Raw genomic sequence first — 18,753 nt, 5'->3', positions numbered from 1 at the left:
GAGTTCAGTAATACATTAACGCATAAATATCTCGTGGATCATAATGGACTTCTTTGGATTATTTGGTTAATTCACAGCCGCCATATTGGAAAGCATGAAAGTCGGCCTTTCTCATGGTCTTTTTTTTTTCGTAAATTTTTGTATTTTTTGTTTTATTTTGTCTTCTCCTCGCTATTTTATGTGTGACTATGGCTGAAGAAGTTGTATGCCAGGAATATGCATCTTCTTTGGAGGATTTATCATTTAACTCAAAGCCACTAATAAACGTGCTGACCATGCTTGCAGAGGAAAACGTTCAACAGGCAGAAGGGATTATAAAGCTTATTGAAAAACGTATATACGAGGTAATTTGTTGTACCACGAAGTGCACCTTAGTATTTTAAATAAAATTTCAAACATTTTGATATGTTGTAAATTTGTTATATGGTTTTTATCAGATTTAATGTTTTTATCGTAAATGTCGTCGGCATTACATTTATATCTCGATGTAATCCATGAAATAATATTCGCCCTGGATATTCATTCGACATCGGAAATTAATCCGACATAACTATTTATGTCTTAAAAACTTAAATAAACCTAACCCTAACCAAGATTATTTTTATATTTTTATGTGTTGGTTGAAAAAAATGAAAGATTAAGTCGATTTTGAGAACGAAAAAATTATTTGAATAATTCGACAAAATCCGACCTGCGGGGGGTGGGCTACTAACTCATATAACTAGGCTTCTTTCACTCTGCTCTTACCACTAGACTACAGAAGCCTTGCGAAACGTAATTTTACAAAATACACAACATATATACGTGAAAATTAAACACGAGATGTCTGATGTATAAACACGGCGAATGATATTTTATCTGTTCACCACAATATGTGTCTTATTTCCTCACAAAATATTGTGTTCATTGTATTCCTGCTGCTATAAGCTTATCAGTGCAACTGCATCTGTAAAAAAGCCTTCCCTGTTCTTATGAAAAGTTTTCTCACACTTTATTTAATACATTCTCAATTTTTCTCAGACTTATATTGTCAATTTTTGTCATCAGTCAGATCTCGTCTCAGGTATTACCAAATGCATGTAGATCATTAGTCATTTCAAGTGCATAAACAAAGTAGGAAAATGCTTTTGTTGCAAAACAAGAAGACTGTTTAAGAATAACAGATTTTACAAAATTGCTGAAAAGTAAAATGGCGACTTGGTACCTACCAACTTTCACTAGCATATTTATGCACTAATTTATCGTTGCATATATTAAATTTGAAGAAAATTTATGTTTTGAATGTACATTGAACCTTACATCGTGCGACTCCTATGCCAGTGTTCATATGGTGATTCCCATGAAAATGGTTGCTCACATAAGCTGCAATCTAATGTCAATCCCTGAAGTGTAAAGAAAAAAGTTTGATTTACCCAAGTCTACAATGCTAAATACATCATTAACCATTTCTGCAAAAGCTTCATGTTGTTTTCTGTTTATATATCGGAAATCTTACAGATATAAGTAGAATTACTTTATTAGACTTTTCAGACACTGGTAATTTTCATACCTTGTGAAGTTGGTAAATGTGAAAGTATGGTGTTTGTGACTTTCTCAAAATTAGAAAGGATTTGCTTTAGTGAATAAAGGTAGTTCCAAAAATAGAACTATAATTAATTATTGTTTGAAATATGCAGAACTGGTTGATGCAACCAACTGCAAGATGTGCTTTTATTGCAATGCAAGACCATACATATATATTTATTTATTTATGGCAGCTCTTAATCTCTATCTGTGTGGATGCTTGTATGGCAAAAGAAAGTGAAAATCACTGCAAGGCAGTTGAAAGTAAAAATCACTGCCAAGCAGTTGAAAGTAAAAATCACTGCAAGGCAGTTGAAATCTTCCCCCTTGAAAACTTTTACAGTTTTCTATGTTTAGTGGCAGCTATCTCTTTTTCGTCTTATTTTCAACATATTTGAGTGTTTGGTGTACGGATAATGGAAATGAGTCAAGTGTACCATGTAATCACATAGTTGTACATTGTCATGTATGTTTTCAAAATACACGTACCTTGTTGCTTTCATGTAATTTGCTGAGCAAATAAAAAAGATAAAAATTACGTAGATAATTATTGATGTTATTCTTGTACATGTCCGCCTTTCATCGCTCCTTGTCCCCATTGTTGGGTGCTTGTCTGGTTTTTTTAATCTTCCATGTTACGCAAAAAAGAACTTTGTGAACGCGATTATATTGTCCACTTTAACACAATTATGGCGAACGAAATACCCACTAGCTATTCCAATTGGCAATATCATGAATTGTGACATTGTGATATATTTAGTATAAATTATCCATAATTTAATCAAATTTTACATCGTTTGACGGTGAGTGTGCTATCTGTATCTTTGGTGTGACATTTAGCACCGTACCTATGTCATGTTTTGGTAAGTATACAATTGTTTTTACGCATTCCTAATTAGTAAAGGAACATTTCTGACAATCTCCATGTGATAATTAAAAATTGCATATTATGCTTGGCTGTACTGTGCCTGAAAACGAAACTGCATGTATAAAAAGCGTTTAAATTGCCGGTGTTGGAATGTGGGGGGGGGTGGGCTCTCAACATCAATTATTTGTTTGATGTTTTACCACTTATGGATGTATTCGCTCTATTGATTACAGCACATCATTTGTATTGGATGTATATCCAATCTCTACTTCCAATAATAGTCTACCCCTTGATGTTTCAATCTTTCGGGATACAAATATCTACTTTCGCTCCGAATGTTCTCCATTGTATAAATCTGCATTGTGTCAACTGATTCTGGATTTTTTCGTCGAAAGGAAGTATTTCAATCGACTTTTAAGTTCTTTAAGAAAATCTTCACAACGACGTCTTTTGTTCACTTAACATCTACCAAGAAATGAACTATGGTCTGTCGTGAAATAGAAAACGTCACATTTGCCCTCTTTTTGTTAATTATTCCTCATTAATTTTCTCGGCTACCTCGTTTCAGGTTGATATTGACAAGAAATTGCCTGCACTCTACTTAATGGATTCTATCGTAAAGAACATTGGAAATCAATATATTACTGCCGTCTCTCCTTGTATTGTCGCCTTGTTTACTCATGTTTTTGAACAGGTAAACAACTGCTAACTGTTCTTTTTCCTCTTAAGCGCACTGACATGACGGAAGATCAAGAGCACAGCAGCGTCTTTAAATGCGGCCAATTTAATGAAAGGCCCTTGATTAAGTCCTTTTCTCGCTTCCACATAGAGCACGAGTGTGATAAATTGCGTTCAAGTAGTATTTTGTGCGTGTAGTACGTGCTTTTCATGTATTGGTAATATATTCAGGCGGACGAGAAGACCCGTTTGGCAATGTTCAGACTGCGAAACACATGGCCAAATTTCTTCACCGCAAAGATACTACACGAACTGGACTGTAGTGTGAACAAACGTGATCCTGGTTGGCCTGTCATTGAACCCCCGCCGCCAAGTCCTTCAATTCACGTTAATCCAAGATTCTTATCCAAGGTAAAATATCCTCTGCATATGTACACGCAAAGGTATGACTCGTGATTGTTCCTTCACAATGTCTTCAGGTTGAGGAAAATGTGGACAGTCAGACGAGCTGCTCGTCATCAGACGAGGCGAAAATTATGGATGAATTTGAAAAGAAGAAAAATGAATTAGGGAAATTACAAGGCGACGAAATGAGAACTCAAATGATGCAACTGGAAGAACTGCAAATGAAGTATGAATTGATTAAAAAGAAACAAGAAAAAGATCGACTGAATCTTCTGAAACAACAGAAAGAAAAAATATTGAAAATGAGACTGCAGCAAGAAGAGCTTGTGGCTGCTCAGGTATTGAATAAGTGTATGCTAGCATACTTGAAGTTTTACTTTTTCTCTTAGATCATTTTCATTAAAAACGTAATAATCCCAGAGCAGTCGGGGAAAAATGAATTGAGCGTTATTTATGGTTAAGTTCTCTCATACACGCATGCGTTGTATTGGATAAGTATGATTAATCTATAATTTATAATGAAGGATATGGGAATAAACCGATGTTGGTCTATAAATAAGATAAATTTTCAGATGCAAAAGCAGCAGAGACACCGCTTGAATTTAATTGAAAATTTCCGACATCATCATGCACTTGATATAGAGCTTTGTTTTAAGAAATTGTAGTCTTCTGATCATTAGGATGCCTCATCTACGTAAATTATGTTCGGAGTCTGCTTTCTTACACGCATAAGAATATGTAGAATTACATAAATTCGATCTGTGACTGCGCACGTGGAACACTTTGGGGGGGAGAGGGGGGGGGGGTAAACTCAACAAGAGCATGAAACCGAGAATAGAGCGATGAAGAAAAACATGATACCTCAACTATCATCTTTCTAGTAAAGATTCTGAAAAACATTTGTGTCCATTGTGTAAATTAACTATTTCATTCTGGATTACAATATATTGTAGGAGAATGTGCCGGTTTCTAAAGCGGAAGCAGCGTCAACTTCTATAAAGAACAAGGCTGTTGATGTGAGAATTGTAAAGATTAAGGAAGACATAGATAGTCAATCGACTGACGACACTGAAGAAAGCCAAGCAGATACCGAGACTGATCCTAGTGACAAAATGGATGTGGATTCTTCCTCTGAAGGCTTGATCATAATTGAGAAACAACCTGATAAAGTTGGTTTTGATTCGGAATTCGTTCCCCTCGATGAGGATAATCATGATACTACGAACGAGCCTGTGGTTGTTTATAATAGAGACAGGCCTTTGGGTAAGAACAGATACTTTAAGAAGGATCCAAAAGCCAAGATCATTAAAAGCGAGAGCGATTCGGACTCGGACCTTGTAGATGTTAAGGATTCAGGTAATGATGAAAAAAACTTCGAAGATAAGAAAGGCATAAAACGTGGTGCTATTGGACATCGCAATTACAGACGAAGAAAAGAAGATGATCGTGCAAATGAAAAACCGTCGCAAATGGACGATCGTAGAAAACCTGAACAAAGTCGTGACAGAAAGCAAAATACCGATGATGTACCTAATAGCCATAGTAATTTGGATGATACTAAAGCTCGTGACCCACTTCCGGGAAGACATCGACGGTCTGAGCATTCAGATTTGGGCAACCGAATGCGTGGACAGGGAAGACGTGGTAACCGGCATGATGCTCCAGATGACCGTCCTGACGGGCCAGATCGACGCGCTGAGGGACGCATTTCACGGCATGGTGATCGTCCTGGTGGTGACCGTTTTAATGATCGTTCTGGACGTCGACCAGAGGATCGCTTTCCCGGTAGAAGACGTCCTGGTTTTTCAGTAAGAGGTCGCATGAGTCAGAGGGACATGGATAAAAGATTTCAGGGGAGAACGGATGAAGGTGATAGCATCCGTGGTGGACGGTATGATAATCGTCACGAAGGATGGGGAAGAGGCCGTGGGCAAAGAAGGTAGCGTTGTTTCATATTATGATGTATCATGGTTTACATTTTTGTTCTTTTCGTTTTAAACAAATGCTCTAAAATAGGGTTAGTCAGTACTGAGACAAAGATGTTTGATGTCGTGTTGCATATTTGTGGGTGGTGTAGAGTGAAGTGAAATTTAGAAATTTGATTTTTTTACGTCTTCCTTTTTAGACCGTTCAGAGGACGCGGGTTTAGTGAGTCTGTTGATGGACACCCCCGAGATTACGACCGTCCATTTGAGCGAGGGTTTGTTGAAGAGCCTCCATTCAAAAGGTCCCGTCCACCCTCCCCACCCAGACCTTTGTTTAGTGCAAGGGAAATATCCGAAATCCGGGAGCGTCGTGAATCCCCAAAACACGCGGGACATGTACACGGCCCCCCTGACGAATTTGTTGAACCATGGCTGCACGAGAACCTTCCACACGCACCTCATGAATTCTACGATGGTCCTCCTGAGCATCTTGGTCCTGGACCACGACATTTTCCTCACCCGCACCTTGCACCCCGTAACCATCAACGATTGCCTGATTTCCCGGGTGGTGTCGAAATACCAGTACAACTTAACTTGGATAATGAATCGGAGCTAATGAGGAACGTATGTAGAACTTTAAAATATACTATGTCATAGTCATCATGAAAACTGAACAACTTTGATCGATTCACTTGTCTTGAGGCGGTCGCTGTAAGAATTTTATACGTCAAAACTTGTCGTGACACTTAATTCTGCCCAAACGTACACGCAAAGACATTAAATACAGTTTGTCGTTTTGAAATACGCAAAAGGTCGCGTTGCTAGCTATGTACATCATCAAAATGTTTTCTTTGTTAAGGCGGATTATCGTTTACGCAACGGAGATTTAAGCCAAGAACAGCATCGAGATTTAATGGAGAAACTTGGTCAATTTTACGAACTTCAAAAATGGCAGCGACGTCATAGTACAGACATGCCTATACCCCCTCACTCTTTTCATGATCGCCCTCCCTTTATGCTACCACAACCTGCATCACACCCGTCAGGAATTCATGCAGGCATGCCTCTACCCGATAGTAATACCAGAGCTCATGAATCTCGTAGGAATAATGACCGTCTGCAAGGTAATCAAATTTCACTTCGCGTTTTGAATTAAAATGCAAAAATGACCATACATGAACACATCGCAACATTACCCCTTCGCTTCATTACTTAATGCGCAGCTCAATTTTTAACTGTTAAACAATCTTTGAATCTAAGGAGGAAATGACGTATTACCCCATCAAGATAACATGATGACGGATGGAAGGTCTCATACATCGTTACCAGACTCCATGATACCTACCGCCAACTTCAAAATTGGATCTGAATTGTTGAAATCAAATCAAGGTATTATCTTCTTGTGTTTTTAGTGTAAAATTGCTGTTGAAAGGCTATTAACTTTTCAGTTACAGAAACAGGTTGAACGTATTGTTATTGAGCCGCCAAAAAACAAACATGAACAGCGTGTGTATGGCAAGCAGATTTTTTTGTAGGAAATTACTTAGTTTCTTTGAACAATTGTTGAACATAAAATGTCACACAATATGACCATTTATATTTGAAGAATTCAATGAGCGGTCTATAATAAAGTTACTTTTAAGTTTGCTTTCTATAACGCGTACATCATTAGCTAGTTGGTTACAGATGATGTCTAAATGAAATTGACATAAAATACGTTCATCCAAAAAACACTGTACATTTTCTTTGAAGGTTAATGAAAGTAAAGTCATATGTTAGATAGATATGTTAAACAAAATCATCGAGTAAAAGTTAACATGCAGAAAAAGTTTGATGTTTTGTATTTTACAAGGTTATTCATTATGACAATCAAAATTGAACTCATGAAATCAAAACGCAGTGAAAATACAACATGTAACAACACTTAATCAAAATTACACCGTTGAACTATTATATTCAAATTGCAAAGTTCCATCGTTTGGTGCAAGTTTAAGATGTTTTGACTCAACATTAAATGAGACAAGGAAACAAAAATTATACTCTGTAGAATATTTTAGTGAGGCCAAGTTCATTTTTCATTTACATTGATCCATCCATAACCCATATAACAGCATGTGAACTGCAAGACAAAAGGACGTGAATAAACTCCCGTACTTAAGAATGTCGTCACTTTTTTTATTCGTGCATGAAAAGGTTATGATTGATCGCATTATGCACTATTTGGTCGGAACAGGTAAAATCTTCATTCACTGTTAATTTATTATGATATACGTTTATTCCAGATAACGTTCCACCCTCAAGTTTGGGGATGGAAAAGCAGGCAGTAGATGACTTATTTAAAAAATTGATGGACGTTGGTATCATTAAAAAGGTGAACGAAACTGGATCCCTTTCTCCTGCTCGAGTGTCGACTCCCCCCATGGTAGATTCCCAGATTTTAAATACAATCACGATCCCGGAAGTGCAGCAGGAAATACCCGAAATAAAGCTGACCTTGGATCACCTTCGCAGGTATAGCTGTTTCTCAGAATTGCTGTCGTTTTATTTTCGCGTTAAATATTCCCAAGCAGGAAGCACCGAAACCGAGGCCATAACAATGCCAGGGATAACAAACACGCTTCAGGGCACTGTTTTGGAAATAGTTTTAATTTGCTGTTTCCCCTTTTTTGCTTCTTGCGTTAAAGCGCTACTGGAAAACAAAATTTGCTAACAAAAAATTTCTTATGAAAACATTTCATGTGTTCCGACTGCTAGGTGGTAACGTGTAGCGTTTTAGATGCTTTTATTTGGGATTACAGATTTAGCTGTTGATGAACCTAAAACTTAAGGGGAGCATCGATTTGTAGATAAAGTGTTTGTATAAAGAGTCTTGCGCTGTTTGCAGGGGTGCACAATGGGGGGGGGGTTCGATAGGGTGTAACATCCCGTCATCCTCCATGAAAAAATGCAGGTAAAACTGTGGGCTTTTCTATTGGAGATAAAGACCCCATAAAAGTCGGTCTTGGAGCGTAGAACCCGCTCAGTTTTTAGAGTGATGCGTCCCGTGACGTTTTATTGAGTGTTTTGGATGTATCTCTTTGATCAACCATCAATGTGTATGTTGCATATAAATGTTGACGTTAAAATTGTGCACAGACGTTATGATTACATTACTGTGGAACTTCATCGTGGAACCCAATGTTCGTCATGTGGTTTACGTTTCCGTGAAGAAAATAATGAAAAATATAGACAGCACTTGGACTGGCATTTTCGAATTAACAGAAAAGAAAAAGAAATCGTGGCTGCTCATCGAAATTGGTTCATCACGACGGACGTAAGGAAACAATTCAACGTTCTTATGGAAGCAATATTTTACAGCAAATTCTAATGATTTATCTTCTTTTTTTTACTCTAGGACTGGCTGGTGTTTGAGTCATCGGAAGTAACAACTTTCAAAGGTAAATGGATATCATGGCAAATTTCAAACAGTTTGTCTCGCTACTGGCGTGATTTTTGTTAGAATATATCTTTTTGCTATCATGTCTTACAGTGATCAATAGCGAATAATCTCGTTTCGGTTGAACTGGGCTTAAAGCGTAAAATAAGCCTTAGAAAAACGCAAACTATTTTATGAGAAGTGTGGCTAGAACGTTTTTTGAGTAGATTTGCCGATTATATGAAAACATTTCAATAAGATCATTCATTTCGAGAACATTAAGAAAAAAGTCAAGCTTAAGTCGTTCATTTATGATTTTAGAGATTTAGCATAAATATCGCTGCTGTTCAATGCTAATCAAGTTACGAATTTTTCCTCTCGTGTGGTGAAAAAAATTGCTCGGCTACATACATGCAAACATTGTCTATTTTACAGCTCGAAGTACTGTATTTGAAGAAGAATCCGATGGAGAGTCTGAGAAAACGGAAGACTTACAGGAAGGAAGTTGTCCTGCATTGATTGGTGATACTGAAACGGAAAGGGTATTTTTGTTTATGTGTATCGTACATCTATGCGTAATCTTTGGCATGTTGGAAAGTTTATATATTATACCGATGTTGTCTTTTGTTTTGTGTTTCATATCGTTTGGTCTTCTATTTCATAGCAATGCGATATTTGTATGGAAAAATTCGATACCTTTTGGGATGAAACGTCAGAAGATTGGCATTACAGAAATGCAACTAGAGTTGATGGCAAGGTAAAGTATGCAAACATGTCTAGATTTGGGAGCCACTAAATTCAAGAAATTTTAGTATTTTTTGTAAGCAGTTCTCGTCCAATTCAGAATTTAGAAAAGATAGATTCGTTATTTGGTTTCCTTTTATAATGAAATTTCACAAAGCTTAATTGTTTTATAAATCAGCTTTATTAGATGGCTCTGTATTCGCAGTGATTTTGTATTATTTTATTTATGTGTATTATTGAATTTTTAGACGTATCATTATCTTTGTTATCAAGATGCAAAAGAGGTAAGATCAATATCGATATATCCACCCGTTGTCAAAAAAAAATACTCGTTTGAATTATTTGGAGAAAAAAAATGTAACAATGTTCAAAATATATGTTTTAATGAGATCTTTTTGCCGATCTAGAAAATTATTGGTGATAATGTTTGCTCTGACTGATTTAAAAAGTACTGAAACTAAATCAGCCTTACAGTTAATACATGTCTATATTCAAGCTAGTTTTTTGCCTCTATTGTTGTTTTCTTGATTACTTGTATTCGTAGACTAACGCGAGTGATATGGATGGCAGCGACGAGTTGGACAACACTCATGACATTAGTCATATAGATGATAGCAAGCCTGCGGATTCACAGAAGACTGATGAAGAAAGTTTACAAAGTAACACCATTTCTAACGATGAAAAATCATCAATAGTTACGCTCCATACTACACTACAAGCGACTGTAGAATCTGTAGTACATGCGAGTGATGGGCTAGGGGTTAACAATGCCAATAAAGACACGATCAAAACAGAGTCTTAAATTCATCATTCTCAACGCCAATCTTCTTCTTCTTCGCAAGTTGGACTTCAAACCTCTTCTGTACATTGTTCAATTCATCCAATCTATCTATGGCACACATCAGATAATTTTCTTGGTTGTTTTTACCTTTGTTTCATTGACTTTGTGATTTTTTGTCTTTTTCTTTCGCTTTTTATTCATGGCATTATTGGGTGCAAATAGCGATGGAAAAGTCATTTAATTTATGTCCAGTCATATTACGGGGGGGATGGCAATGCTTCAAAGTTGTACGTTATTTTTATCGTAGATTTTTCCTCGCGTGGAAAATTATTCGCCCTATTTTTGGATTTTTATAACGCTTCATTTCGCAAGCAGCTGCAATCATTTGAACCTTTGCCATTAGCATCAAAAATTTGATTGCTATTGACCACAAAATTTCAAGAAAATTGTCCCCGTTGCCATCAATATTTGTTGTGCTTTTTTTCTTGAATTTCTAACTGTTCGACATTATTCAAACATCCAATTCACCATTTTGATCAAAGCTTTCTTAATCAAGAACTCCTTCTCAAAATCTCTGTTTTCTTGTCTTGTGGTATGAAATATAAGAAATGCCTCCTTTTAATTGTTACTTTCGTGTTCTATGAAGTAAAATAAACGTTTGTTACCAAAACGTGTTCAGTATTTATTTCTCTCGTTTATCCCGGTTTTTTGTTGTCTGATTTTCACTGATTGCTCCCTTTCCCTGCTAAAATTTTCAGTTTTTCTTTATTTGAATGGGGTCCCTTTCCCATTGAATTTTCCATTTGACAAACATCACAAGTTCATAATAGACGAATCGTTATTTCCAAATGTGAAACGTTTTCATCTCAAGACTAAGTTTTCGAACACTTTCTCACAAATTGTTGAATCGTCAACGATATGTTCAAGCACTGGCATAGGAAGTGATGGGGGGTGAACCCTACCCCACCCACGTCCCCAAGAAAGAATAGGCAACAAAATTTATTGAGCAGTCATGTACAAGTAGCAAAGAGAAGTATTTAACCCTCTTTTGGTATATAATTTACCTCATTCTCAATTTAAATCTTGTCTCGAGGAACTGGGGAAAATTACCAATGACTTCCAATAATTCTATCCTCAATACTCCGTGCCAGACTAGGTAAACTGTTAGAACTGTAGCCTTTCATGGTGCAAAGTACTTGCTCATTACACTTTATAGAAAGAGTGCCAGCGCCATTACCCTCTAAGGTGTTTAGAAATGTAAATATACGCAAAGATGTGCTGCAGTATTTTATTCTGACGTAGTCTGGATCCGCCACTGGACACAACTAAAGATGACAACGATGTCACAACGTGGATTCATTGGAATTGTGCATGTACTTAGTCTCAAGATCTCGAACTGTTCTGGAGAGCTGTCCTTTTCCAAACTTAAAATTTGTATATACAGGATGGATTATTGTGAAAAGAATACTCTAACGAATGTTATTGAGGAGGAATAGTGCAAGGACAAATAGAGAATCGCATGGCGGCTTCTCCATGAGATTGTAGAAGGATTAGTTCACGTTCCATTCACGCCGCTCATAGTATCCGTGACAATGTTAGAGATGTTTTTATTTTCTCCTTAACTTTGTATCTGCATATTTTGTTCTTAAACGATGCTCTAATATATATGACAGATATTGTAATTCGTGGATTGATGTAGAAGAAATAATTGAAAATGAAACTTCGAATAGTGAAACAAAATCAAGCATGACAGAGGAGAAAAAAACACGCTAGATTCAAGATGGCGTGATGATATTGAACGTAGTTGAAGCACCTAGCGCTCGCTCGTGAGTTTTGGATGTGGGCTCGTGGACCAATGGAAACACGAATGACTCCAAGCATGTTGACGACTATAAAACCTCTAGCGAGGACGAGATTCCAATACAAAGTAATAACACCGAGTCTTCTGAAGATATGTTCAAAAGAAATATCGCTGAATCACATATACAGTTTGGAAGCTAGTTGGCTCACGTGGTATATAGTAGTGGGGCCTGCTGAAAATATGTAAAAAAAACTACCAGCGTCTTTCCTTTAGGACGAGAAATCTGGTTTCACAAGTGAAGAGGAAGCAGTCACCAAAAGAGATTTGCAAGAACATTCAAAGTTTACTTCGCAAGGTTTGTATATACAGATGCATGGACTATTTTTGAGAAGAGTACTCTAAGGATGTTATTGACGAAGGATAGTACAAGGACCAATACAGAATGTAGCGGCTTGTCCGTGAGATTGTAGAAGGATTAGTTCACGTTCGTTCACAGATAAAAAATTTCTATTATCTGGGGTATCATAGGGCTGCATTTACCATTTGGCAGAAGGGGCGTACGCCCACGAGCCAGCGCTTTAGGGGCCCCATGCATTAATCCGCAAATTCTTTTTTGTCGCATCTTCTGATGAATGTGATGGCAAAGATGACACAACCAAAGATGACAACGATGTCACAACATGGACTCATTGGAATTGTGCATGTACTTGGTCTCAAGATATCGAACTGCTCTGGAGAACTGTCCTTTTCCGAAACGAAAGCTAGTTGAGTCAGCTCCGATCATGTATGACGCAGAAGCGAGTAAACAGCCTTTTGAACTAAGCATCGTAAATGATCTGCTTCGTAGCATTAACATGTCGTCCATAATTAAAGAGTTTGCTGTAAAGAAATTCCACAAACACAACGTTCAAAATGCAAAAACGAGATTTAAGTGAAAGATATGTTACATTACTTACACGTACATTTTACATACATGTCGAGCGAGCATGCATCGCCGCTTCAGAGCATGTATACTGAATCTTATGAATGTTTAGTTTGTTGATTAGGCTTAATTTTTACTTTATAATCAAGTTCTCTATAATTATCAATTAATGTTAATGATATAAGCTGGGTTGGATGACAATTCATATATTCAAATTACTCTACATACGTTCTTGTTTTATCATGCACATATTTTTGAACATCATGGTATACATATTATTTTTTTAATCTTTCTGATTTCAGTACAATCTGAATTTCAGACGGCCGGGGGGTGAGAGAAGGGCCTCGTGCTGAAAATGTGCCACGAGCCACGGGCCCCACGAAAGGTTAATCCGGCCCTGTTACACACGAGCAGTCACGGAGTATAGGCATAGTACAAAACTATAGAAAGCAGATGTACTTCCTTGTCGAAAGTGCCCGATCACACTGACCAAGGAAGGAAAAATCATTAGCATGATTCCATCGAGGAATGCTATATCAGCAATGCAAATCATCAAAAAGAAGAAGATAAGCCATAATGGATTCTAAACAGATATGATCAAGCTAAGGAAGTACGAAGTAGATGTAGATTATAGGAAAGATTTTCCCGTAAATTAAGAACAGATCTGCAAACCTTCAATCAAATAAATCTCGCCAAAGCAATATGAAAGATGATGAGAAAAAATCGATTGTAAAAATCTCAATCCTAAACACAAAGCGTTGATACAGCATTGCAGTAATGAAGCACTTTAATGAATTCAACTTACAAATCTAGGAAAATACTGAACGAAAAGCTGTCAAGGTAGATAAGCCCAATTGTAGACACTGTAACTAAAAAAAAGTTGAAGTATAATTGACTAGGTTTTTGAGTTGAAGGAAGATACTGTCATTAAAAGCGTTCATAAGCTGAAGATCATACTGAAAAAATGGGGGAAATTGAACGGTACATCTGCACAGCGCTGTAGATAAGAATCTCACTTAATTGTCATGGTTTGTATGATTTCACAAAATCAGTTGGCTTTCATTAGCACTCAATAAAATTAATTAACAGTATTTTTTATAAAAAATATTTTACGACAAAAATTGCCTGTTTTCATCGAGCCTCTTCAAAATTTCGTTTTGGTAAAATACCACCCTATTCATTTTTCCATAGATTTCACAGTTAACTAATCCAAATTGTCAACTTCACAACTGACCAACGCAAAAACATCAAAACTAACAAATTATAACAATATCGCAGAATACATAAAATCAACAAGAAAAGCTCTATGCTGCAATAATTGCTCAATATTTATACCATGTGCAGTGTAGAAGGAACGACAAGTTTACAAATCTCTCTTCTATTTCGGCCTTTCTGCGCTGAAAATAGTATAAATATGAATCATTAATGCATAAGGAGTTCGTTTTTTTAACACCAACGGCAAAGACTTTTTGTTTTCAAAAGACTGTTCATAGAGAAAATTTCAAACTTCTTAATGCGTGAAATTGTCATTAGTCCTTCCCCCGACGTTCCCGTGGTCTCTGTTGGTCTCTACATTATAATAATAATAATATGTTATAGTCTCAAGTTTGGGCTATTTAGGGTCATATTGGGATCATTGTCCTTGATGACATGCGCGTTAGGTTGTGAGCAAAGAAATCTAATTGCTTCAGATAGGAGATAACTACGTTTGCGTTTATTATCAAAGAATTTTGTGATGTTTGCAGGCTATTTATGACTTATACCATTCATGTACATTTGGATAAAGTTTACGGCGAGGTATTTATAATAAATATAATAAGTAGGATCTTTTTTTGAAGGTTAATTTCGCACTATGAGTTAGCATAACATCCTGCTATCTTCAATCTTGTGTCTTGATTTTAACGAATGTACTGTGCTGTTTTAGTTAAAGACTAAACTGACTTTCATATCTTTTCAAATATGTTGTCAAAATGAATGCATTGCAAAAGTTTTATGAATCGTCGTCAATTTCCGTCACTGACTGACATGAATATTTTTTTAAGAAAGCTTCACAAGTAAATTTAAGGAAGTTATCTATTTAACATTTATACATTGGAGTAAAAGTTTTCAAATATTGATTCATTTATGCTTCATAGGTAATTACTATGTTTGTTTGTCACGCTCCTCAATTACTGCAAAACTTTTGGTTTTGGATTTTCTGATGTCTATATACAAACGCTACAAAAGTTTCACTTAAAAAGTGAAACTGATTTATGTACATCTTGAAATAAAACTCCCTTACATTTCTTATCATGTACCAGAATATGATAAGAAACATTGTCAATGCCTCAAACCAAAGTGTAAAATGATATTATTTACTCTCTAATGTGTAAAGTTTGCAGCAAGTTTGCACAAAGAAGAAATTCATTCTGTACATGAAACATTTTTTTCCTTATGTTTACATTTTACATTTAGAAGTGTAAATATATTTTTATTATGTGTACACGATGTATTAGCATGTGGTATTGTACTGACAAAACAATTCACAATCTTGCATGCAATGTACCATTTAACAATAATCTTATGTAATTAAGTGTTTCTAGTAACGTATATTCTGATGCGAAACATTATTTGTTCAGAAGTACTCAATAAAAGTTGTAAAAGTTGTGACAGACAGATGAATGAGTTTTCACAATCACTTAAAAATATAATCAGTGCTATCTGTGTGCCTGCATGCTCCACAAGATATTTTAAACCATTTGCTATGATATATCCTTTAGCAAATTTCAATTTTTTTGCAAAAGAATTTCATAATCATGCATATCTGTTTCAAAGTTTTTGTCAATGCCATATGTAGGTAATACATAAACTGCACTATAACGTAACTTGTATTTCTTCTTGATGTTCATAGGTTTGTCATAGTAGAATTGATTGCTGATACCAGATGTCTTTAATTCTTGTCAAAAGGTGAAAATATTAAGTAGTCCCTAAGCAGGTATTTAACAAGAATAAAACATGACAGTGTCTGTAAGAGGTGGTGTACCCCTTGATCAAACTGTTCCAGTCGAGGGCACAAGTCAAGATGATGAACAGCTTGAAGGGAAAGGAGAAAGCTCGGAAACAACACCTGCTGTCAATGATGAAGAAAATGAAGATAATGAAGTTATTCTGGATGAAAATGGTTGTCCTGTATTTCCCATTGAAGAACTTTCACGACTTGATGAAATGATAGGCCGCCAGAAGTGGGTTGTTCCTGTTTTACCCAAATGTGAACTTGAGATCTTGCTAAGAACATCCATTAAATTGTGTCGAGCAGGTATTTGCAATGTGTTTTTTATACATGACACCTTGAGCCAAGTAGTATTGTGTGTTCGAATATCTCAGTTACTGTAAACTTTCATCTTTTCGATAAAAAGGAAACATGCTAAATTTATTGTTGATCAAATTTTCATCAACATAACATAAACCCTGCCAGCAGCTTCATTTTACACACTTTGTTATTCTTTGTAAATTTTATAATTGTTGAAGCTACGCTGTACATGAGCTTTTGTGACACGAAAACAAGAAGTTTCACAATTTATATCACTTCTATCAATGTTGTGAAAGTTGAACATTGATGTTTTTGTCAATTCAAGCAAAATCCTTTTAGGCAGAATAAGTCTTCCTGTTATCATTGACTTGATAATCTATCATGTCTCTTACATGGTGTAGGTCTTGACACAAAGAGTGAACAATGTCAACGATTTTTTCGTGAGGGTCTAACAGTTTCATTTCAAAAAATTTTAAATGATGATGCCGTTCATAGCTGGAAATATGAAATTCAGGTGAATGTGATGTTTGTTTCTTGACTAATTCACAATTGTACATGTATTTAGAAGGTGGAAGCTAAAGTAGGTGATATTCTTGCTATTTTTGATGAGTAATTTCTTTTAATTACAGAAATGCATCTACAACTCAACAAAACTTTTGATAGAGCTTTGTGTTCTTAAACTATCACAAGATTGGTTTGTCTTATTGGATATGTTAGCACTAGCTTTCAATCCTCATTGCCGGTAAGACTCAAGTTAAGGCAGCTCCTGCTGTAGTGGTTTGATTTGTTAATGCTGTATGATTGATAAATTCTGGACTTGAATTTGGAAATGACAATTTATTTGTTTTTTGCAATTAAGCTTGAAGCTTGAGTTTTAAAATTTGAGCAGATGGTTAAATTTTTTATTAAAAACCTGAGATTGCTTACACCCAGAAGCTTTGCTATAGTTTTTCTCTAGAAGATCAGGAGTCAAATGTAATTTTCCGATTTTCAATTTTAGTTTGCTCAACCATAAAAAGATTTTTGAGCAACTAAACTTAACGTTGTCTCCAATGTTTGCAAGGAAATTAAGTCACTAATAACATGACAATGCTTTCGATTGTTTCTCTCATAATATCTCATTTCTTTCCATTTCAGGTTTCATATTTTCAATGCAGGAAGGGCTGCAATGAATTGTGGTCAAGTTGCCCAGGTAGTTGGTGAAAAGCTGTGTTCAACAATTTCATAACTTTCATAAAGTTTTTTTTATTATTTACAGGATGGGGAAATGGAAATATTTGCCACTCCGCGGTCATCGAAGGTATTGTACTACGTACTGGAAACTACTCATCGTTTTAACTATACCTGAATAATTTATTATCAAAAAATACGTTGATCTGAGCTCATTGCTTCCTCCCGTTTTGAATGCTACAATTATGTAAACAATATGGTAATAAAAATTACCAAATCCGGCCACACTGACTCATTATAACTCATTGTGCTTTATAAACATGCTCACCAGCAACTGGCTCATGTGTTGTGAATGGCTGCCATTAATAATTGTACTTTGATGTTCCATAGGGCTGGCTAATCGATTTCGTTAATCACTTTGGAATGTTGGGAGGCTTCAAGCTTCTACAGGAACGTATATGCAACGGGGGATCGTTATCAGTGTCACTGTTGGCTGCGTTAATAAGGCATGTGAATAAAATGTCTTGTTTTTTGCGATTTTGTCCTCTTATTTTTTTGTACTCCTTGATTTTGTAGACCTTTTGGTCCTTGTGCGCAGGTACTTTGCTCAGGGACGGTGAAGAAATATTTTGCTCCTGTTATCGTAAGTCAATCTTTTAGGCCTTTTTTCCACGTATACCACCACGATCTTTCTTTTTTCATCAGTGTTGTGATTATTTTAGGAATGTGTTCAAAAATTCCTGGACAACCTGACAAATGAAGAATTGAAAAAGGAGACGAAAAATGAGTCGAAAACAGACTCACTTTCATCAATTATAAAGGTATGAATATTGGAAATACAGTCATTGCGAATTGAAAATATACTCACTTGCGAGTAAACGTCTCTTCTTTATGAATGTCAAATGCAGGCATTAAAGTCCCTGGCAGCAAAACTTCCAAAAGGTGAAGAAGTCGGCAAAGATTTAGAAACGTTTCGATTAAAGATGATATTTAGGTAATACTGTAACTGCAAACTGGTGATAATTTACATGAATGTGTGTCGTTTTTGCGAAATGGGAATTTTTTATACGACTGAACCTTGTCGCGGTCTTTATTTAAAGGTTGCTGCAAGTATCTTCTTTTAATGGAAAAATGAATGCTTTAAACGAGGTTAGTTTATAGGAGGACGGTTTCAGTATCTCAATTTATTTTC

The 18,753-nt window shown here is 36.0% G+C and overlaps 2 protein-coding genes across 2 annotated transcripts in view; both read left to right on the top strand.

The window, feature by feature from the left end:
- Window positions 1–88: 88 nt before the first annotated feature.
- Window positions 89–11,049, top strand: LOC124446654 (pre-mRNA cleavage complex 2 protein Pcf11-like). Its single transcript, XM_046997502.1, has 15 exons — window positions 89–344; window positions 3,000–3,125; window positions 3,341–3,520; window positions 3,589–3,852; window positions 4,468–5,453; window positions 5,640–6,063; window positions 6,299–6,563; window positions 6,700–6,828; window positions 7,722–7,950; window positions 8,575–8,752; window positions 8,834–8,876; window positions 9,290–9,396; window positions 9,519–9,611; window positions 9,847–9,882; window positions 10,143–11,049. The coding sequence occupies exons 1-15, from the start codon at window positions 189–191 to the stop codon at window positions 10,398–10,400; spliced, it is 3,474 nt and encodes a 1,157-aa protein (XP_046853458.1). The 5' UTR covers window positions 89–188; the 3' UTR covers window positions 10,401–11,049.
- Window positions 11,050–14,768: 3,719 nt separating this feature from the next.
- The window catches only part of LOC124447129 (probable ubiquitin carboxyl-terminal hydrolase FAF-X), a 28,910-nt gene continuing 24,925 nt past the window's right edge, over window positions 14,769–18,753 (top strand). Inside the window, exons 1-11 of the mRNA XM_046998027.1 lie at window positions 14,769–14,899; window positions 15,993–16,397; window positions 16,793–16,905; window positions 17,021–17,133; window positions 17,529–17,583; window positions 17,650–17,691; window positions 17,952–18,067; window positions 18,138–18,204; window positions 18,284–18,382; window positions 18,470–18,555; window positions 18,662–18,710. Of these exons, the coding sequence (XP_046853983.1) occupies window positions 16,097–16,397; window positions 16,793–16,905; window positions 17,021–17,133; window positions 17,529–17,583; window positions 17,650–17,691; window positions 17,952–18,067; window positions 18,138–18,204; window positions 18,284–18,382; window positions 18,470–18,555; window positions 18,662–18,710 (1,041 nt within the window). The 5' untranslated portion in view covers window positions 14,769–14,899; window positions 15,993–16,096. The remainder of the gene's footprint in view (window positions 14,900–15,992; window positions 16,398–16,792; window positions 16,906–17,020; window positions 17,134–17,528; window positions 17,584–17,649; window positions 17,692–17,951; window positions 18,068–18,137; window positions 18,205–18,283; window positions 18,383–18,469; window positions 18,556–18,661; window positions 18,711–18,753) is intronic.

The sequence above is a fragment of the Xenia sp. Carnegie-2017 genome, unplaced genomic scaffold, assembly GCF_021976095.1.
Source record: "Xenia sp. Carnegie-2017 unplaced genomic scaffold, XeniaSp_v1 HiC_scaffold_22, whole genome shotgun sequence".
NCBI classification, from domain to species: domain Eukaryota; kingdom Metazoa; phylum Cnidaria; class Anthozoa; order Malacalcyonacea; family Xeniidae; genus Xenia; species Xenia sp. Carnegie-2017.
The sequence above is the reverse complement of the archived record's forward strand: the minus strand, read 5'-3'. Positions and strand labels throughout refer to the sequence as shown.